This window comes from Vicugna pacos, chromosome 35 (genome assembly GCF_048564905.1).
Source record: "Vicugna pacos chromosome 35, VicPac4, whole genome shotgun sequence".
Lineage (NCBI taxonomy): Eukaryota > Metazoa > Chordata > Mammalia > Artiodactyla > Camelidae > Vicugna > Vicugna pacos.
In genome coordinates this window covers 17,611,768-17,626,099 of record NC_133021.1, presented here as the reverse complement: position 1 = coordinate 17,626,099, position 14,332 = coordinate 17,611,768, and the positions used below count along the sequence as shown (strand labels likewise).

At 48.4% G+C, this 14,332-nt stretch overlaps 1 protein-coding gene across 17 annotated transcripts in view; it reads left to right on the top strand.

Moving 5' to 3' along the window:
• Positions 1-13,845, top strand: part of SVIL (supervillin) — a 214,635-nt gene extending 200,790 nt beyond the window's left edge. For all 17 annotated transcript variants that reach the window (XM_072955385.1, XM_072955382.1, XM_072955387.1 and 14 more), the window contains 9 exons: positions 221-372; positions 2,709-2,814; positions 3,432-3,639; positions 4,972-5,105; positions 7,801-7,956; positions 9,404-9,547; positions 10,780-10,904; positions 12,654-12,809; positions 12,926-13,845. In XM_072955385.1, coding sequence (XP_072811486.1) covers positions 221-372; positions 2,709-2,814; positions 3,432-3,639; positions 4,972-5,105; positions 7,801-7,956; positions 9,404-9,547; positions 10,780-10,904; positions 12,654-12,809; positions 12,926-13,012 — 1,268 coding nt within the window. In that variant the 3' untranslated portion in view covers positions 13,013-13,845. The remainder of the gene's footprint in view (positions 1-220; positions 373-2,708; positions 2,815-3,431; positions 3,640-4,971; positions 5,106-7,800; positions 7,957-9,403; positions 9,548-10,779; positions 10,905-12,653; positions 12,810-12,925) is intronic.
• Positions 13,846-14,332: the final 487 nt, after the last annotated feature.

The window sequence follows — 14,332 nt, the reverse complement described above, 5'->3', positions numbered from 1 at the left end:
AGAGGTTCGGGATCAGGTAGCTGGAAGAAAGGTGGTTTCCCCCTCCTCCAGCGGTGTGATTCATGGTCCCTCCAGCTGGAATGACTTCTGCCTGGCCCGCGCCCGGAGCTGCTGCTTTCCCGTGTGTCCTGGCCCAGCGTGGAGGCCTGGACCGCGTGCTTGCTTTTCTTTTGGTTTACTGGCTGCTCACCCCACGCTCTGCTGTTCTGTGTGTTTGCAGTGGGAAGCCAGCAGCGGGGGGAGCATCCGGCGAGGGTGGCTGGCAAAGAGAAGTGTGTCTATTTCTTCTGGCAAGGCCGGCAGTCGACTATCAGTGAGAAGGGCACGTCGGCTCTGATGACGGTGGAGCTGGATGAAGAAAGGGGAGCCCAGGTAAGTCCTGGAGGCAGGTGCATGGCAGTGAGGACATGTCCCTTTCGGGTATGTGGGACCTGGTCCCTGAATGAACAAAGACAACAGGAGCCAAAGCCCTTTAGTCCTGGTCTGGCTTCCCCGGATTTCAAACTCTGCCTCCCCTTCCTGGCCAGGAAGGCAGACCTCTTGTAATATGACCTTAAAGTACATCTGTAAATGGTAAATCCTTGAAACGTGGACAAAGAGCCCATGAGTGAGTTACTGTTTTGTTTTGTTTTTTAAGTTTCCACTGAACTCATCACCAAGGAATTGTAAATAAAACAAAGATTTTCCACTCCTAAAAGGGCAGAGATTTTTAAAAGAAGCAATCCCAGGCCGGCAAGGATTCAGCAGGTTGGGGCACCCGTGTCTGCTTCCCCCGGGAAGTAGAAATCGAAATAGCTGTCCTGAAAGGCAGCTTTGGCTCAAGAACCTTAAAATGCTGGGCTTTGATCGGTTATTCCACGTACGCCGATCTATCCCAAGGAAATAGCAAAGACTGATGTAAAAATGGTCCTCCTGTTGTCTGCGTTCCTCACAGCCGCCTGATTTTTCTGGGACGTGTCAGATAGTGCCCCTTCTTTGCTTCCGTCACACCCGGACCACAATCTGACTGCCTCCCAGGGCTCGGCCCTGCACATCTCTCCAACCTCCCTCATCTTGCACTGGGTCAGGCCACTCCCACCTTCTTGTGGTTCGCAGGCACACCTCTTTCCACCCACCCCAGGGCCTTTGCACTGATTCCCCGGCCTGGAACCTTACATGTTTGGGGTGCTGTTTGGATGTCGCCACCATGTTTTATCTAAATCCCTCCCCATTCTCCTGTCCTCTGCCTTCTCTGTCCCTTTGTGATGCTTTATTTTTTCATAGCACTTATCCCTATGTAAAATGACAGTCATATTGTTGACAAACTTATGCTCTGCCTTCCCCACAAGTTGTCTAACCCACCCTGTCTTACCACCCCAGGGCCTGTGTAATGCCTGGCAGGTACTACTGCTCCAAGCCAAGCTTTTGAAAACGTTTCTTTTTAACATTTGGATTATCTGTGTGTCAGGTCTCATCCTGTATTATCAGTAATTGAGTTGACTCTGGGAGTTTTGGAAAACATGACACCACGTGCAGACACTTTTAGTCTCCTGGAGGAACAGCTGACAACAGCATGAGGAGAGAGACTGGAGGAATTTTCTCCAGAAACTGATCAACACTCACTCAGCCTTCCAGATCCCTGAGAACCAGCCCTCTTCCCCTAAAGGATTTAGTGCTTATTTTGTACCCTGGACTATAATGTACAAATATTTTTCAGTGACAAACACCTGTTCATTAATTCCTCATAATGGGTCATTTCAACTGCCTTTTTTTTTCTTTTTTTGGTAAAGGCCATGAATGAATATGTTTTGTCGTGCCTTCAAAATTATCCTTAGAGTTTTGAGGCTTGAGTTCTCTAATTTGAGCATTTTTTTATCCATACAATGGATGGGGGGAAAAAAACTGCAGAAATACAGAACACTGTCCCAAAGTAGCACTTAATGATGAGAAATGGGCCCTGAGACTGAGAAATCAGCTCATAGTGAGAAATGCTTCCTACCTTCCAGTGCTCCCCCAGCCAGCCTCAGTAAACAGTTTCCCATTTAAGAGGAAATGTCTTGGCAGATGAGAGTAAGTTAACTCAACCCTGCGTTATCGGTGAGATGCAGCCCACCCTGATGGATTAACAGACGCGTTAACAGAGGCTCTTTGAGTAGCACATTACCAAGGCTGCAAAGACAGACTGTTCTTTTCCCCAGAATTACTAAGTTAATAATTAGTCGGGGGAGGGCATAGCTCAGTGGTAGAGTGCTCGCCTAGCACACAAGAGGTCCTGGGTTCAATCCCCAGTGCCTCCATCAAAATAAATAAACCTAACCACTCCCCCCAAAATAATCATAATAATTAGTCATTCTCCCTGCTGAGAGGTGCACTGTGTTAAAATGTGTTTATATCAGTCATGTTCTATACCATCTCATACCATTAAAATATCAAAATTCATGTTTTAAAATATGCAATGACGGAAAAACATCACTTGAAGAAAATCAGAGTATGAAACAACATAAGTCAGCAGTCCGACTTGGGAAAAGTGTATACCCGAAAAATACTTTGTATTCTAGGAGAGCAATACACTAGAATTTTATTAGTGTTATCTATAAATAACAGTATTATCATTGGCTTTTATTTGCACATCTGGGTATTTTTCAGATGGTGGACAACAAGCGTGTATTGTGTTTTTGACTCTGCAGAACCACTACATATTACTTACTGTCATGTGTTTAAATTCGAAGGTCCAGGTTCTCCAGGGAAAGGAGCCCCCCTGTTTTCTGCAGTGTTTCCAGGGGGGGATGGTGGTCCATTCCGGGAGACGGGAAGAGGAGGAAGAAAACACACAAAGTGAGTCACTTTCACTGCTGGAATTTGATTTTCTTCCCCTCCTATGAAAGGTATTTTCATAGACCTAGGGGTTTAAAGTAAGTCTCTCTTCATATAGCTGTGGCTTTACCACTGAAAACCTGACATTTGCCTTGTAAGTCAGCTTTCTGGGGCTCTCACACCCTCCCCCTTCCGGGGAGCTGACTTCAGAATCCAGCTTTGCAGGTGGGAGGCTGGAAAATGACTTCACCTTAAACTGGATCCTCCTAGCAACTCTGTCTCTTTTCAAGGGGACGAGGGGGGAGAAATCCGTGAGCTTCTCTTCTAAATTTTGAGATTTTTGTTGGCCAGCATTCATAAAAGGAAAAAAAAAAACCCTGAGCTTTAGAGCCCTTTAAAATATGACTTAACTAGGCATTTATGAATTTTGTAAAAATCGTTTTTCTGCATCGTGTACTTTTGGCAACCCTGCTTCTAACTCCAAAGAGATTTGCTCTCTGGCCACCGTAGGACCTCCACCCATCCTGCCCCCACCCCCTCAAGCAGCGGGACTGGAAGGAGGTGGCGCTGGTGGCTGCCTGCTAGGCCCCCTCCCAGGCAGCCGCGTGCTTACTCTGTGCCACCGGCGCCCCCTGCAGGTGGGTGGAGGCTGTACTGCGTTCGTGGTGAAGTGCCGGTGGAGGGGAACTTGCTGGAGGTGGCCTGTCACTGCAGCAGCCTGAGGTCCAGGACGTCCATGGTTGTCCTCAACGTAAACAAAGCCCTCATCTACCTGTGGCACGGATGCAAAGCCCAGGCCCACACGAAGGAGGTCGGGAGGACTGCAGCCAATAAAATCAAGGAACAGTGAGTGCTGTGTGTCTGAGGACCGCTCCCAGCTCCCCAGGGGTGCACACCAGGCGGGAAGGATCCCAAGGTCCCCATGGATGCCCAGGTGGGGCCACAGTGACTCAGGGGGGCGGGGGGGTCCAAACATGGTCAGGGGCCCTGATGTTCCAAGGGCACAGGACACACATCTGGCCCAAACCTCCGGGGCTGCCCCTGCTTTCTGAGGATTTACCTGCCTGAGGAAAAGGCAGGGGACCGCCACCAGCTCCCTCAGAAGTGTGCTTCGGGCTTTTGAATGAGGAGCGTGGCATCCTCTGCTATTTAAAGAGAGCAGGTCTCAAGTGTCACTTAGGTATTTATGTCAGAGTGGAGTGCTTTAAGAGCACTTAGCCCAAGGGAGTTAGAAACCAACCACTGTGTCGGACTGTCAGGTGTCCCCTCGTTAGAGGACAACCGTGTTTCCTAGTCTCCGAGACTGCCACCTGGGTGAGTCACTGGAGTCCCCGGGGCAGTTCTGGGCAAGCGCACTGGGTGCTGTCTCCCCAGGGCAGACAGGGGCCCACTACACAGACAGAGTGCCTGGTGACAGCGGTAGGTGAAGACCCACCAGGGGAAGGGAGAGAGGACAAAGCCAAGGAGTAGCTGGGCCACCCAGACACCTGCCCAGGTGGGCTGCCCCTGTGGCTCTGTGCTTCCTTGCAGCCCGAGCAGAACGGGCATCTTAGGCGGCAAGGAACCCCAGTGCCCCTCAGGCGTTCCCGAGAGGCCCGGGCTGAGACCTGGCCTCGGTGACATCGGCATAGTGGAAGGGCAAAGCCTCCCAGGGAGTTTGGTCAAATCCATCCTCAGGGTACCGGAACCGGGCAGGATGGGCCTGGTTCCCTGCTACTGCTTTAAATCCTAGTGTGCTTGGAGAGCAGAAGAGGAGAGAGGCTTGCGGTGGGCAGACCAGCATAGCATCCTGGGGGCCGGGGAGCAGGGAGGGATGACAGCCAGCGTTCATCCAGAGGCACCTGTCACCCGTCAGGGTTTTTTTCCCCTTGGGCCACTGAGGAAAAATAAAATGAATAACTCATTCCCTTGCACATTCAGCAAATATGTATTGAACACCTGCCTGGTACCAAGCACAGATTTAGGGCCCAGGGCGGTGCTGGTGAACACACCCAGCCCTGGGAGGAGGCGTGGGAAATGTATATGTTCCGTATAAAAAAATCGATTTCACTCAGTCTTCCACGTAGTGGAACTGTTTGTTGGAAAGTAGGAGAGAGGTGGCTGACAGACCTGCAGAATTCGTCGAGTAATTCTGTGCTGCCAGGGCCTTATAAGAACTCTTGGATTTTCTCTGTGCAGGTGTCCCCTGGAGGCAGGACTGCACAGTAGCAGCAAAGTGACGATACATGAGTGTGACGAAGGATCGGAGCCCCTGGGGTTCTGGGACGCTCTGGGGAGGCGAGACCGGAAAGCCTATGACTGCATGCTGCAGGGTAAGCCCGCGCGGCGTCTGCGCATGCGCTGGCCCGGGGCGCCGTCACCCCCACGTGCTGCGGTCACCCCCACGTGCCGCACACCGCGGGCCCTGGGCCCGGCTGCAGCCCAGGAAGCGGCTGAGCGACGTGTGCAGGGACTTAGGACGCCAAACAGAAACTGTGTGTCCGCAGAGACAGGCAGGTGACGGGATAGGGGCGGGTAGTTAGAAAAGATTGCTTCTGCCAGAAAAATCACACACGCAGCTCCACAGGAGACACAGCATTTACGGAGCCTTGGAGGGAGGTACAACCTTAGGAGAAGGGAAGGAGAGAGGAAAATTCCAGGAAACCAGATGAGGACAGACAGTGGGAACCTCTGGAACAGGGTGCTCTTGGTTTGGCCCATCTCCAGGGTGCAGGGAAACAGTGGAGTGTCAGAGAGTAGATTGGTCTTGTCTTTAAATACACAAACTACAGACCGACTTGAATACGGAATTACATTAAGAAGAAAAGCTAATAAATTATTAAGCAGCTTAGGATGAGCCAGGCAGCGGCTCAGCCCCAGCTGCACATGAACCCACTTAGTGCTCAGGGTCCAACACGCTGCCCTTTTCAGGGATAGGGAAACCGAGGCTCGGGGAAGTCCATCACCTTGCCCCAGGCTGGACACAGGGGACTTCCCTCAGGACCACTCCTTCCTACTGCCTCTCCATCTCTACAGACGTTTATATAGTTTTGTTTTAAAACTACAGTTGACCCTTGCACAACATGGGGGCCAGGGGCCAATCCCCAACAGTCTAAAATCCACATATAACTTTTAACTCCCCCAAAACCTCACTATTGAGAGCCTCCTCATGACTGGAAGCCTTACCTTTAACAGTCAGTTAACACATTGTGTATACTGCACGTCTCGTGCACTGTACTCTTTAAAGAAACAAGGAGGTGCTATTAAGAAAATCATAAGGAAGAGGAGATACACTGGGAAGACTAATTATCAATCCTGTGAGTTTGTCATCTGTTTACAAGAGGACTCGTCTGTCAGCACCTACGTGAATGTTGCCTTAGGTGCTACAGAACACTGCAGAGGCTGTACGTGTTACTCATGCTAGACCTCAAAAACGAAAAGATAATGGGAAAAAGAAATGTGCACGTGTTACAGACATAACGATTCTTGCAGGGATAGCAAAGCGGCAGCAGTGTGACTGCTTTTTGGTTGGCTGATGTCATTGATACAATTGCTCCACGGTAGCCTCGCCGATAACACTAATGAATCGTTATAAAATTTTTATGGCATACCTATTCATAATGCAGTATTGGAAAAAGTTACTTTTTTTTTTTCAAAAATCACTTACTCGTGATGATGGGCTGAAACTGTAGTGTCTCCAGTTACAAGAGAGAGGCTCCCAGTAATCCACTTCTTTGAAAGCAAAGTTACAAAACAGTAAGAAAGCTAACACATTATTAATTTTGTATTAAATATCATTTACATATATTTGATGGATTCATGACATACTGAATTTCTTCAATATTTCTTGTCCTTGCAGTTTGTGAGTTTTTTCAAATTGTCACAAATCTCCAAAAAATGTTTTCAATATATTTGTTGGAAAATCTCCACGTATAAGTGGACCTGTGTTGTTCAAGGGTCCACTGGAATGCATGTCAATCATGGGACATGTTTGAAAGTATAAAGTTAAAGAAAGTAAGGTGCTTATAATCACATCTCTCAAAGATGTCAACCAGAATTAACATTTCTTTATGCAACATATATGCATATATTTTTAAAAAGTAAAATTTGGGTAATATTCGTTATACACACTGTTTTGTAACCTGCTTTTTGCCCTTAATTATGAACAATTTCCCAAATCTTATGTTAATATTTAGACTTTTACTGGCTGCAGGGTATTTCCTGAGCATTCTCTAATATGTGCCACTCTCTACCTAACCTACCTCCTACAGCTGTAGAGCTGAGTTTTCAATTTTCTTCTTTCTGGTAACAATAATGAGGTTATAAATAATTTTCAGAAGAATTATCTGCATTCATTTTTAGGTAAGGTCAGTTCCTAGATATGGGACTCCTGTGTTGATGTTATAAAAGTCTTACAGTACTTTTGTATCAGCAAGTGTCCCAGAACAGTGGCGCTAACTTCCATTCTCACCAGCAGTGTACAGGCATGTACATTTCCTGGCACAGTCACAGATTCGGTTTATTACTTTTTCCTCGCTGCCTAAATTGATGGTAGAAACTGGTATCTAAACACTGTTAGAACTTAATGTTTTAAATGAGAACTGTTCAACACTTTCTGTATGTATTTCTTAGCCATCTGTGCTTCTGTTTAGGTGAATATTGTATTTGTGCCTTTAGCACTTTTTTTTAGATATTTATTGTTTCTTTATTATATTCCTTTAAATACTAATAAGGATATTAACAGGTTTCCCATTTTGTCACTTGCCTTTCGTTTTGTTTGGTTGGGGGTGATTTTTTCGCAAGATAGTTTTTCATTTTTATGTTGATGTATAAATCTCTTCTCCTTGAATTACTTCTTTTGCAATCATGATACATAGACCTTCCTCACCTCCAAGTTCACACAAGTCTTACCCTCTTTTTACGCTCATTCTTTGATCATTTCATGTCTCACATTAATTCTTCAGTCCACCTGGAATTTACTTTGATGCATATTTTGTCTTTAGCTTTTTGTTCTCTTTTCTTTCAAAGATCCTGGAAATTTTAACTTCACACCCCGCCTGTTCATCCTCAGCAGTTCCTCTGGTGATTTCGCAGCCACGGAGTTCATGTATCCTGCCCGAGACCCCTCTGTGGTCAATTCTATGCCCTTCCTGCAGGAAGACTTGTACAGTGCACCGCAGCCAGGTATGGCCCACGGGCAGGGGTAATTTTGAGCAGAAGACACACCTTCCAAAAACCTTTATATTTTACTCTCTCCTCTAGTAAGCAGTTTTTACTTGCCAAGTATACTTTATTACATGATCTCATTTAATCCTCACACCTACCCCAAAGGAAAGTTGACATCAGTCACGAATTACAGTATAAAAACTGACCTTCAGTTACTTAACTCACCCAAATTCGTCAATGCATAGGTTGAGCACAGCTGTGTCAGGCCTGAGTCTCTGCTGTTCTCTGAGCCTTCCTTCTGTCTTGCTGCTTCATGGCCCTCAGGTGGCTGCCCTTGCTCCAGCCATCATGTTCCCGTTCAGGACAGAAAGAAGGGTAGGAAGAAGGGCCGTGATGGCCATGTCTCTCTCCCTTTTATCAGATGAAACAAAAGCTTTCCCAGAAGCCCCCAGCAGACATCCCCCTGGCCAGCGCTCTATCCCATGGCCACCCCTGGCTGCAAGGGAGCCTGGGAAAGCAAAAGTCCCAGGAGCAGGGGGTTGGGAGGAGCTGTGGAGTGAGCCAGAGAGCAGTGTCTGCCAAAAGAGGCTGCACAGCAGGGCCAAGACTGTTGCCTGTGTCTTCGGACCCCATTCCCTTGCCCGCCACCGCAAAACAGAGCCTCTGTGCTCTTGTTGGAGTTGGGACAGTCGCCAGAGACTGGGCTACAGCTGAGTCTGAAGTCGACTGCCCAGAATCTCTGCCCTCACGTTGCAAGCACCTGGAGTGGCAGCCAGGAACCTCACGGACACTGGCAGCCCCAGCACTGCCTTCAATGCTGGACTGGTGCATGCGTCACACTGGGGAACATTAGCAAGTACTGCAAAGGGGCTGCCACCTGCCCTCTTCATCTCAGGGCTCAGGATTGGTTAGCAGCCTCCACAGAATCCTGAGATGGGAGCCCAGAAAGGCCTCGGGCGAGCTGAGCTCGCGAGTGTGAGAGCCCCCATGCCTCTCACAGTTGGGCCTACAGTTTGCTGGAGAGAAAAAGTGAGCAGCGCTTGGTTTTTCAAGCCCAACTCTCCCCAAATGAGCCACAGACGTAGAGCGCCTGCCGGCCTTCTAGGCGGGCCTGGACCTGCTGAGCTGGAGGGGAAGAGTGAAGCTCTCCCTGCCTTTAATCTGCTCTTTGGGGCTCAGCGTTGCTACTGACCCCTGGGAGGCATGTGTGTCTTCTGTCCTCTGCCTGGATGGGACGGGTGGCTGCAGGAGGGGTGACTCGGGGAGGAAAGAGCCCGCATCACCAGCGCCCCCTGTCTGCCTAGAGGCTTTTCCTGATTTCACATTCAAAGGGCCAGACCTCATGGAGACCCTCCCTGTGGCCCTGAGTTGAACTGCCAAGGGGGTTCTCCCCCGGCCCTACCGAGGGAGGGAAGCATGGATTAGGTTTGGGGAAGAGCTTCTGACGGTCTGGTCTCCCTCCCAGCGCTCTTCCTGGTTGACAATCACCACGAGGTGTACCTCTGGCAAGGCTGGTGGCCCACGGAGAACAAGATCACCGGCTCGGCGCGCATCCGCTGGGCCGCGGACCGGAAGAGCGCCATGGGGACGGTGCTGCGCTACTGCCGAGGTGAGGGCGCCCCCGGGGCCCAGGCCACAGCCCCCGCCCGGCCGGGGTGAGGGGCCACGTCAGCCTCCGGCTGCCGGCTTTGGCGTTTTGAGGCTTATTAATGTCGAGATTAGTATAGTCTCAGCTGACAGCATGAATGACATTTCACTTTTCTTTGCCTAATTGAAGTATAGTGTATTATATACAGATGCATATATTTAAATTACAGGTGCACAATCTAGTGACAATTTTTAAAGGTTCTACTCCATTTGTCGTTGTTATAAAGTAGCTGCCATAGTCCCCGGGTTGTACAGCACACCCTGGTAGTTTATTTTGTGTCTAATAGTTTGTACCTCTCAACCCCCTACCCTTATACTGCCCCCCACCCCCGCCCCACAGCAAACTAGTACAAACTCGTGAATCTCAGTTTTCTGTCATATTCTGAGGCTCAGAGCTGTGCTGTGGGACGCCAGGCCTGGGGAAGACCCTCCCACGCTCAGGATGAATAGTGCTGTGGGACACGCAGTCCCCACCGTCCACAGTATCACCCTGTCAGAGAGCAGTGAGCGCCCGCAGATGGGCTGGAGGGCCAGTTACAGCCATTCTGTCATTATTATTTTTCATGTTCTATCTACAAAGAAAGATCCGTAGTCAATTCATGGTTTTTCTATCCACCTGAAATTGATGGTCTTTTAAATAAAATAAAGATGCCAGTGATCAGTTTCTTACCAGAGGTGTTAAGACTTCATTGATGAGTATCACTGAAAAGGCACAGTTGATTTTCTCTCTCAACAAGCTCTTTCATAATCAATAACTTCCTCAACTTCCCACCGAATGTGTAAGCTACAGTAGCTTCTAAAAGGCTGTCGTGAGCTGTTTCATTCTCACTGAACTTAGCCCTGGGATAGCAAGTCACAGGAAGACCGCCCAGGGGAGTCCAGGTGGGCAAACATCCCACCCAGAAGCCACAGAGAAGGGCTTGCTTTTCGCCCGTTCTGGGCCCATGAAGTGTTTTCTTAGGTTCAGAAAGTTTAGAATCGGGGATTCCGTGGAATTTTACGCAGTCACGTGTATAAAAATAACCTTTTATGTAAACACCACCCATGGGGTAGGAAGTACTCCTAAGTTCCACTTTAAGCCAGCAGTCAAGAGATGCAAACAAAGAAGAAAAGATTTCAGGGGAAATCGGAGACAGACAGGGTCCTCGGGCCCAACGCTGGGTCTGCTGACGTTTGCATTCTGTGTGGCTGCAGGAAAAAGCGTCAAGAAGCCGCCGCCCAAGTCTTACCTTATCCATGCGGGTCTGGAACCCCTGACCTTCACCAACATGTTCCCCAGCTGGGAGCACAGAGAAGACATCGCGGAAATCACGGAGATGGTGAGTGCCCAGCCTTCCCCAGGGGCAGGGAAGATCCATCACGTTTCCTCGCTCACAGCGCACTAACAAGTCCACGCGGACTCCGCTCGCTCAGGGAGAGGAGAAGCCTAGAGAGAAATCAGTGGAAATATTCTGGTCATTTTGAAAAACGTCGAAGGCAGAGGTACACTGAAGCCCCGTGGAGGCTGTATGTAATTAAAGCAGCCGTCTCTTCATCCTGTTAGCTAGCCATCCGTTGCTTCCCCTGAGTCCATGTAAGGCACCGCAGAAGGGCCCCGTGTCTCAGATGTTAACCTTGGGTCAGAGACGACACAGGATCAGCCAGGGATGAATTGACCTGCTTAGGTAACTGAGGGAGTGACCATGTTGGGAGCCCCTCCCTAGAAAAGACAGCATAGTCCTCATTTGTCTTTCTTGTATGAGACCTCCCAGTGTCTCGGGCGGCACTTAGCATAAACGCCATCAACCAAAACATAATCTTAGCCAGAATGTTATCCTTTCCAACTGCAAACAAGAAGCTGACTACAGCGATGTAGAATTTCTGAAGTTATGAGTCTTCAGCAATGCCCCCAGTAGCAATCCCAAGGGTGTTTTGGTCTGGTGGGAAATGGGTTTGTTCCGTTCCGATTTTCTTGCCATGCAGGAGGGCTGCCCCTCTGGGGAGGCGGCCCCGGCGGTATTTGACAGGAGGTCTGCGCTGCCGCTCGACCACGGGGAGGGCCTGTCGAGTCTCCGCTGCTGATCCGAACCCCTTTCTCTGGAGCCCTGTGGACTTGAGCTATACCGGGTGGGGCCTCGGGCAGCCTGCTGGCCGACAGGCGTGGCCAGGTGGCTCTGTTCACCAGGAATGTGTGACCTGGGAGACCTCAGAGCTCCAGGGATCACGAGCACCCCATTACCACAGTCCAAGTTCAAGGACAGCCATCACCACCACATCCTAGGTTTCCTGCAGATCCCCAGGGGCCAGTTGAGCAGTCGGGCTTCCCAGGCCAGCAAGTTGTGATAATAAACATTCACTAAGAGCCGCTCAGGGCCAGGCGCTGCTCCCAACACTGCACATTTATCTTCTCCTTTCATTTTCACGACAGTCCATTATGATGCACCTTATTACTATAATGCCCATTTCCCCAGTGAAGGAGCCGGGGCGCCGACCCGCGAAGCCGCTCACCCTGGGTCTCAGGTGCTGGCCCCTCCCAATCCCACCTGGTGACCCCTAGTCTGAATGTCGCTGAATTTCCACAACATCATTCCCCCAACAGACCCCAGCCCAAAGGAGGCAGCCCGTCAGGGGTCCTAAGTTAACAGAGGAAGATGATTTACCTGGAATGACCTGTTCAGATGAAATACACACAGGGGTTAAAAACAAAAAAAAACAAAAACTCAATTCAGCCCCAGCATATTCTAGATACATTTTCTTACCTTCTTTTTCTACGGTGGATTAAGAGATGGGGTCTAGGGGGTAGGGTGATTCCTTTTAAGGTTAACTGGTTTTAAACATTTGTAAACAGATTCCATCATTTGGATTCTTCTGGTGTTTCAGCTTCAGATTTAATCATCTTTTGCCATCATCCCCTCATGTGATAGTCCCTAAACTTTTTCCTGACTTATTTGAAACGCTGTGGTGGCAAAGATGACATTTAAGAGTTGGGAGCACATCAGGAGGGGTCCTCCAGGCTGGGGTGCCAACTGACGAAGCATGTGCAGCTGCAGGACATGGAGTTCTCCTCTCTGCCTCCACCTCCCCTCTAGGACACAGAAGTTTCGAATCAGATCACACTGGTGGAGGACGTGTTAGCCAAGCTCTGTCAAACCGTTTACCCACTGGCCGACCTCCTCGCCAGGCCACTGCCTGAGGGAGTTGATCCTCTAAAGCTTGAGATTTATCTCACCGACGAAGACTTTGAGGTAAGCGCCTCCTCGAGGGGGACGGCATTCGAGTGGGGGACGGCATTCGAGTGGGGCTCGGGGTGCATGCGAGGGTCCCATGGCTCAGCCCCTGAGCACCCCTTTCTCCCTCCCAGTTTGCACTGGACATGACACGCGACGAGTACAACGCACTGCCCGCCTGGAAGCAAGTGAATCTGAAGAAAGCGAAGGGTCTGTTCTAAGTGACGGGATGCTGGAGGACCCCTTGTCACTTTCCTTACCGCTGGGCAGGGAAGTGGATGTCTTAGGGGGGTAGCAGGGGGAGCTGGTACTTTAAAAATATTTTTTCATCTGAGTTTTTGAAAACCTGACATGACTGGCTCTCCTGCTCGTTTTGGAGCTGTGTATTTTGTAAATGTTTCAGAGAACTCTTTAGAAACACTCTTTCCACGAGATCCGGCAGGTAATGGTAACAAAGCATCCATATGCCTATTTTTTTTTTGAAGCTGTTCTCTTTATAAAGTGTTATTTTGATAGTTTGTGGATTCTAAAAAATATATATATTTATATAAACACCATATAAATCAAATATGTATTTAACGAAGCAATATGTATTCATTCACTTTTAAGGCTTTTTTTTGGTGTCAAAAATAATATTAAAAGGTAGATGGAGTCGCTTCTGTTGAATTAGTTCTGCCAGCGCCACGTACCTTCACACATGTTCAGGGGCATCTCCCTCGCTCTGAGTGCTGCTTCTGGTGCTAAAATGAACAAAGAATTTATACTTCCTGGCATGGGCTCTGAAGAATCCATGCGAATCCACCTCTGTACCTTAATATCTCCCCCTCAGTGTATAGTGCCTTGTTGTATGTACAGTTTATATACAGAAAAGTTTGCTCTGCATTTTTTGGACGATGGTTTGGAACATTATCTACAGTTTTACTCTAAAATAGTGGCGATTAAAAAAAAAACTCAATTTCTAATACCTGTTGTAAACATTAAACGTGTCATTTTGCAATAGAGGACTCCAAAATAAAACCTTCAGAATAAATACGGCAATGAATTGATTGGTTCACACTGAGTTCCCAGCATGTTCCTGTCTGGAAAAAAAAATTTTTTTGTAACTGTTAACCTAGTACCAATATTTCACCATGAAATATTAACTGCTGTTAACTTTTAACTTAACTCAGGGCAAAATGTTATACAAGGTCATAAGACTAAAGAGATATTCAACCCATAAAATGAGTTCCAAGTACTATGTTGAAGACATATTTTTGCAAATCACCACTCAACAGAAGCTCTTGACTCTCTATCTGCATCTCAAATTCAGGATCTCAGTGCCTTTTAAAAAATATTGAATATATAATGTATTTAGAAAGCTTAACTCCTCGCAAGTTCTTATGTTCTTAAAATCCCAAATCCATGGGGTGAACAAACACCACAGACCTGCTATGAGTTGTTCCCAGCACCCCACTTTTGATCCAAGTTCACACATCCCATAATAGCACATTTTCCTTTAACTCTGTCACTGACTCGTGAGCCCTCCACCCCTCAGGCCTGCA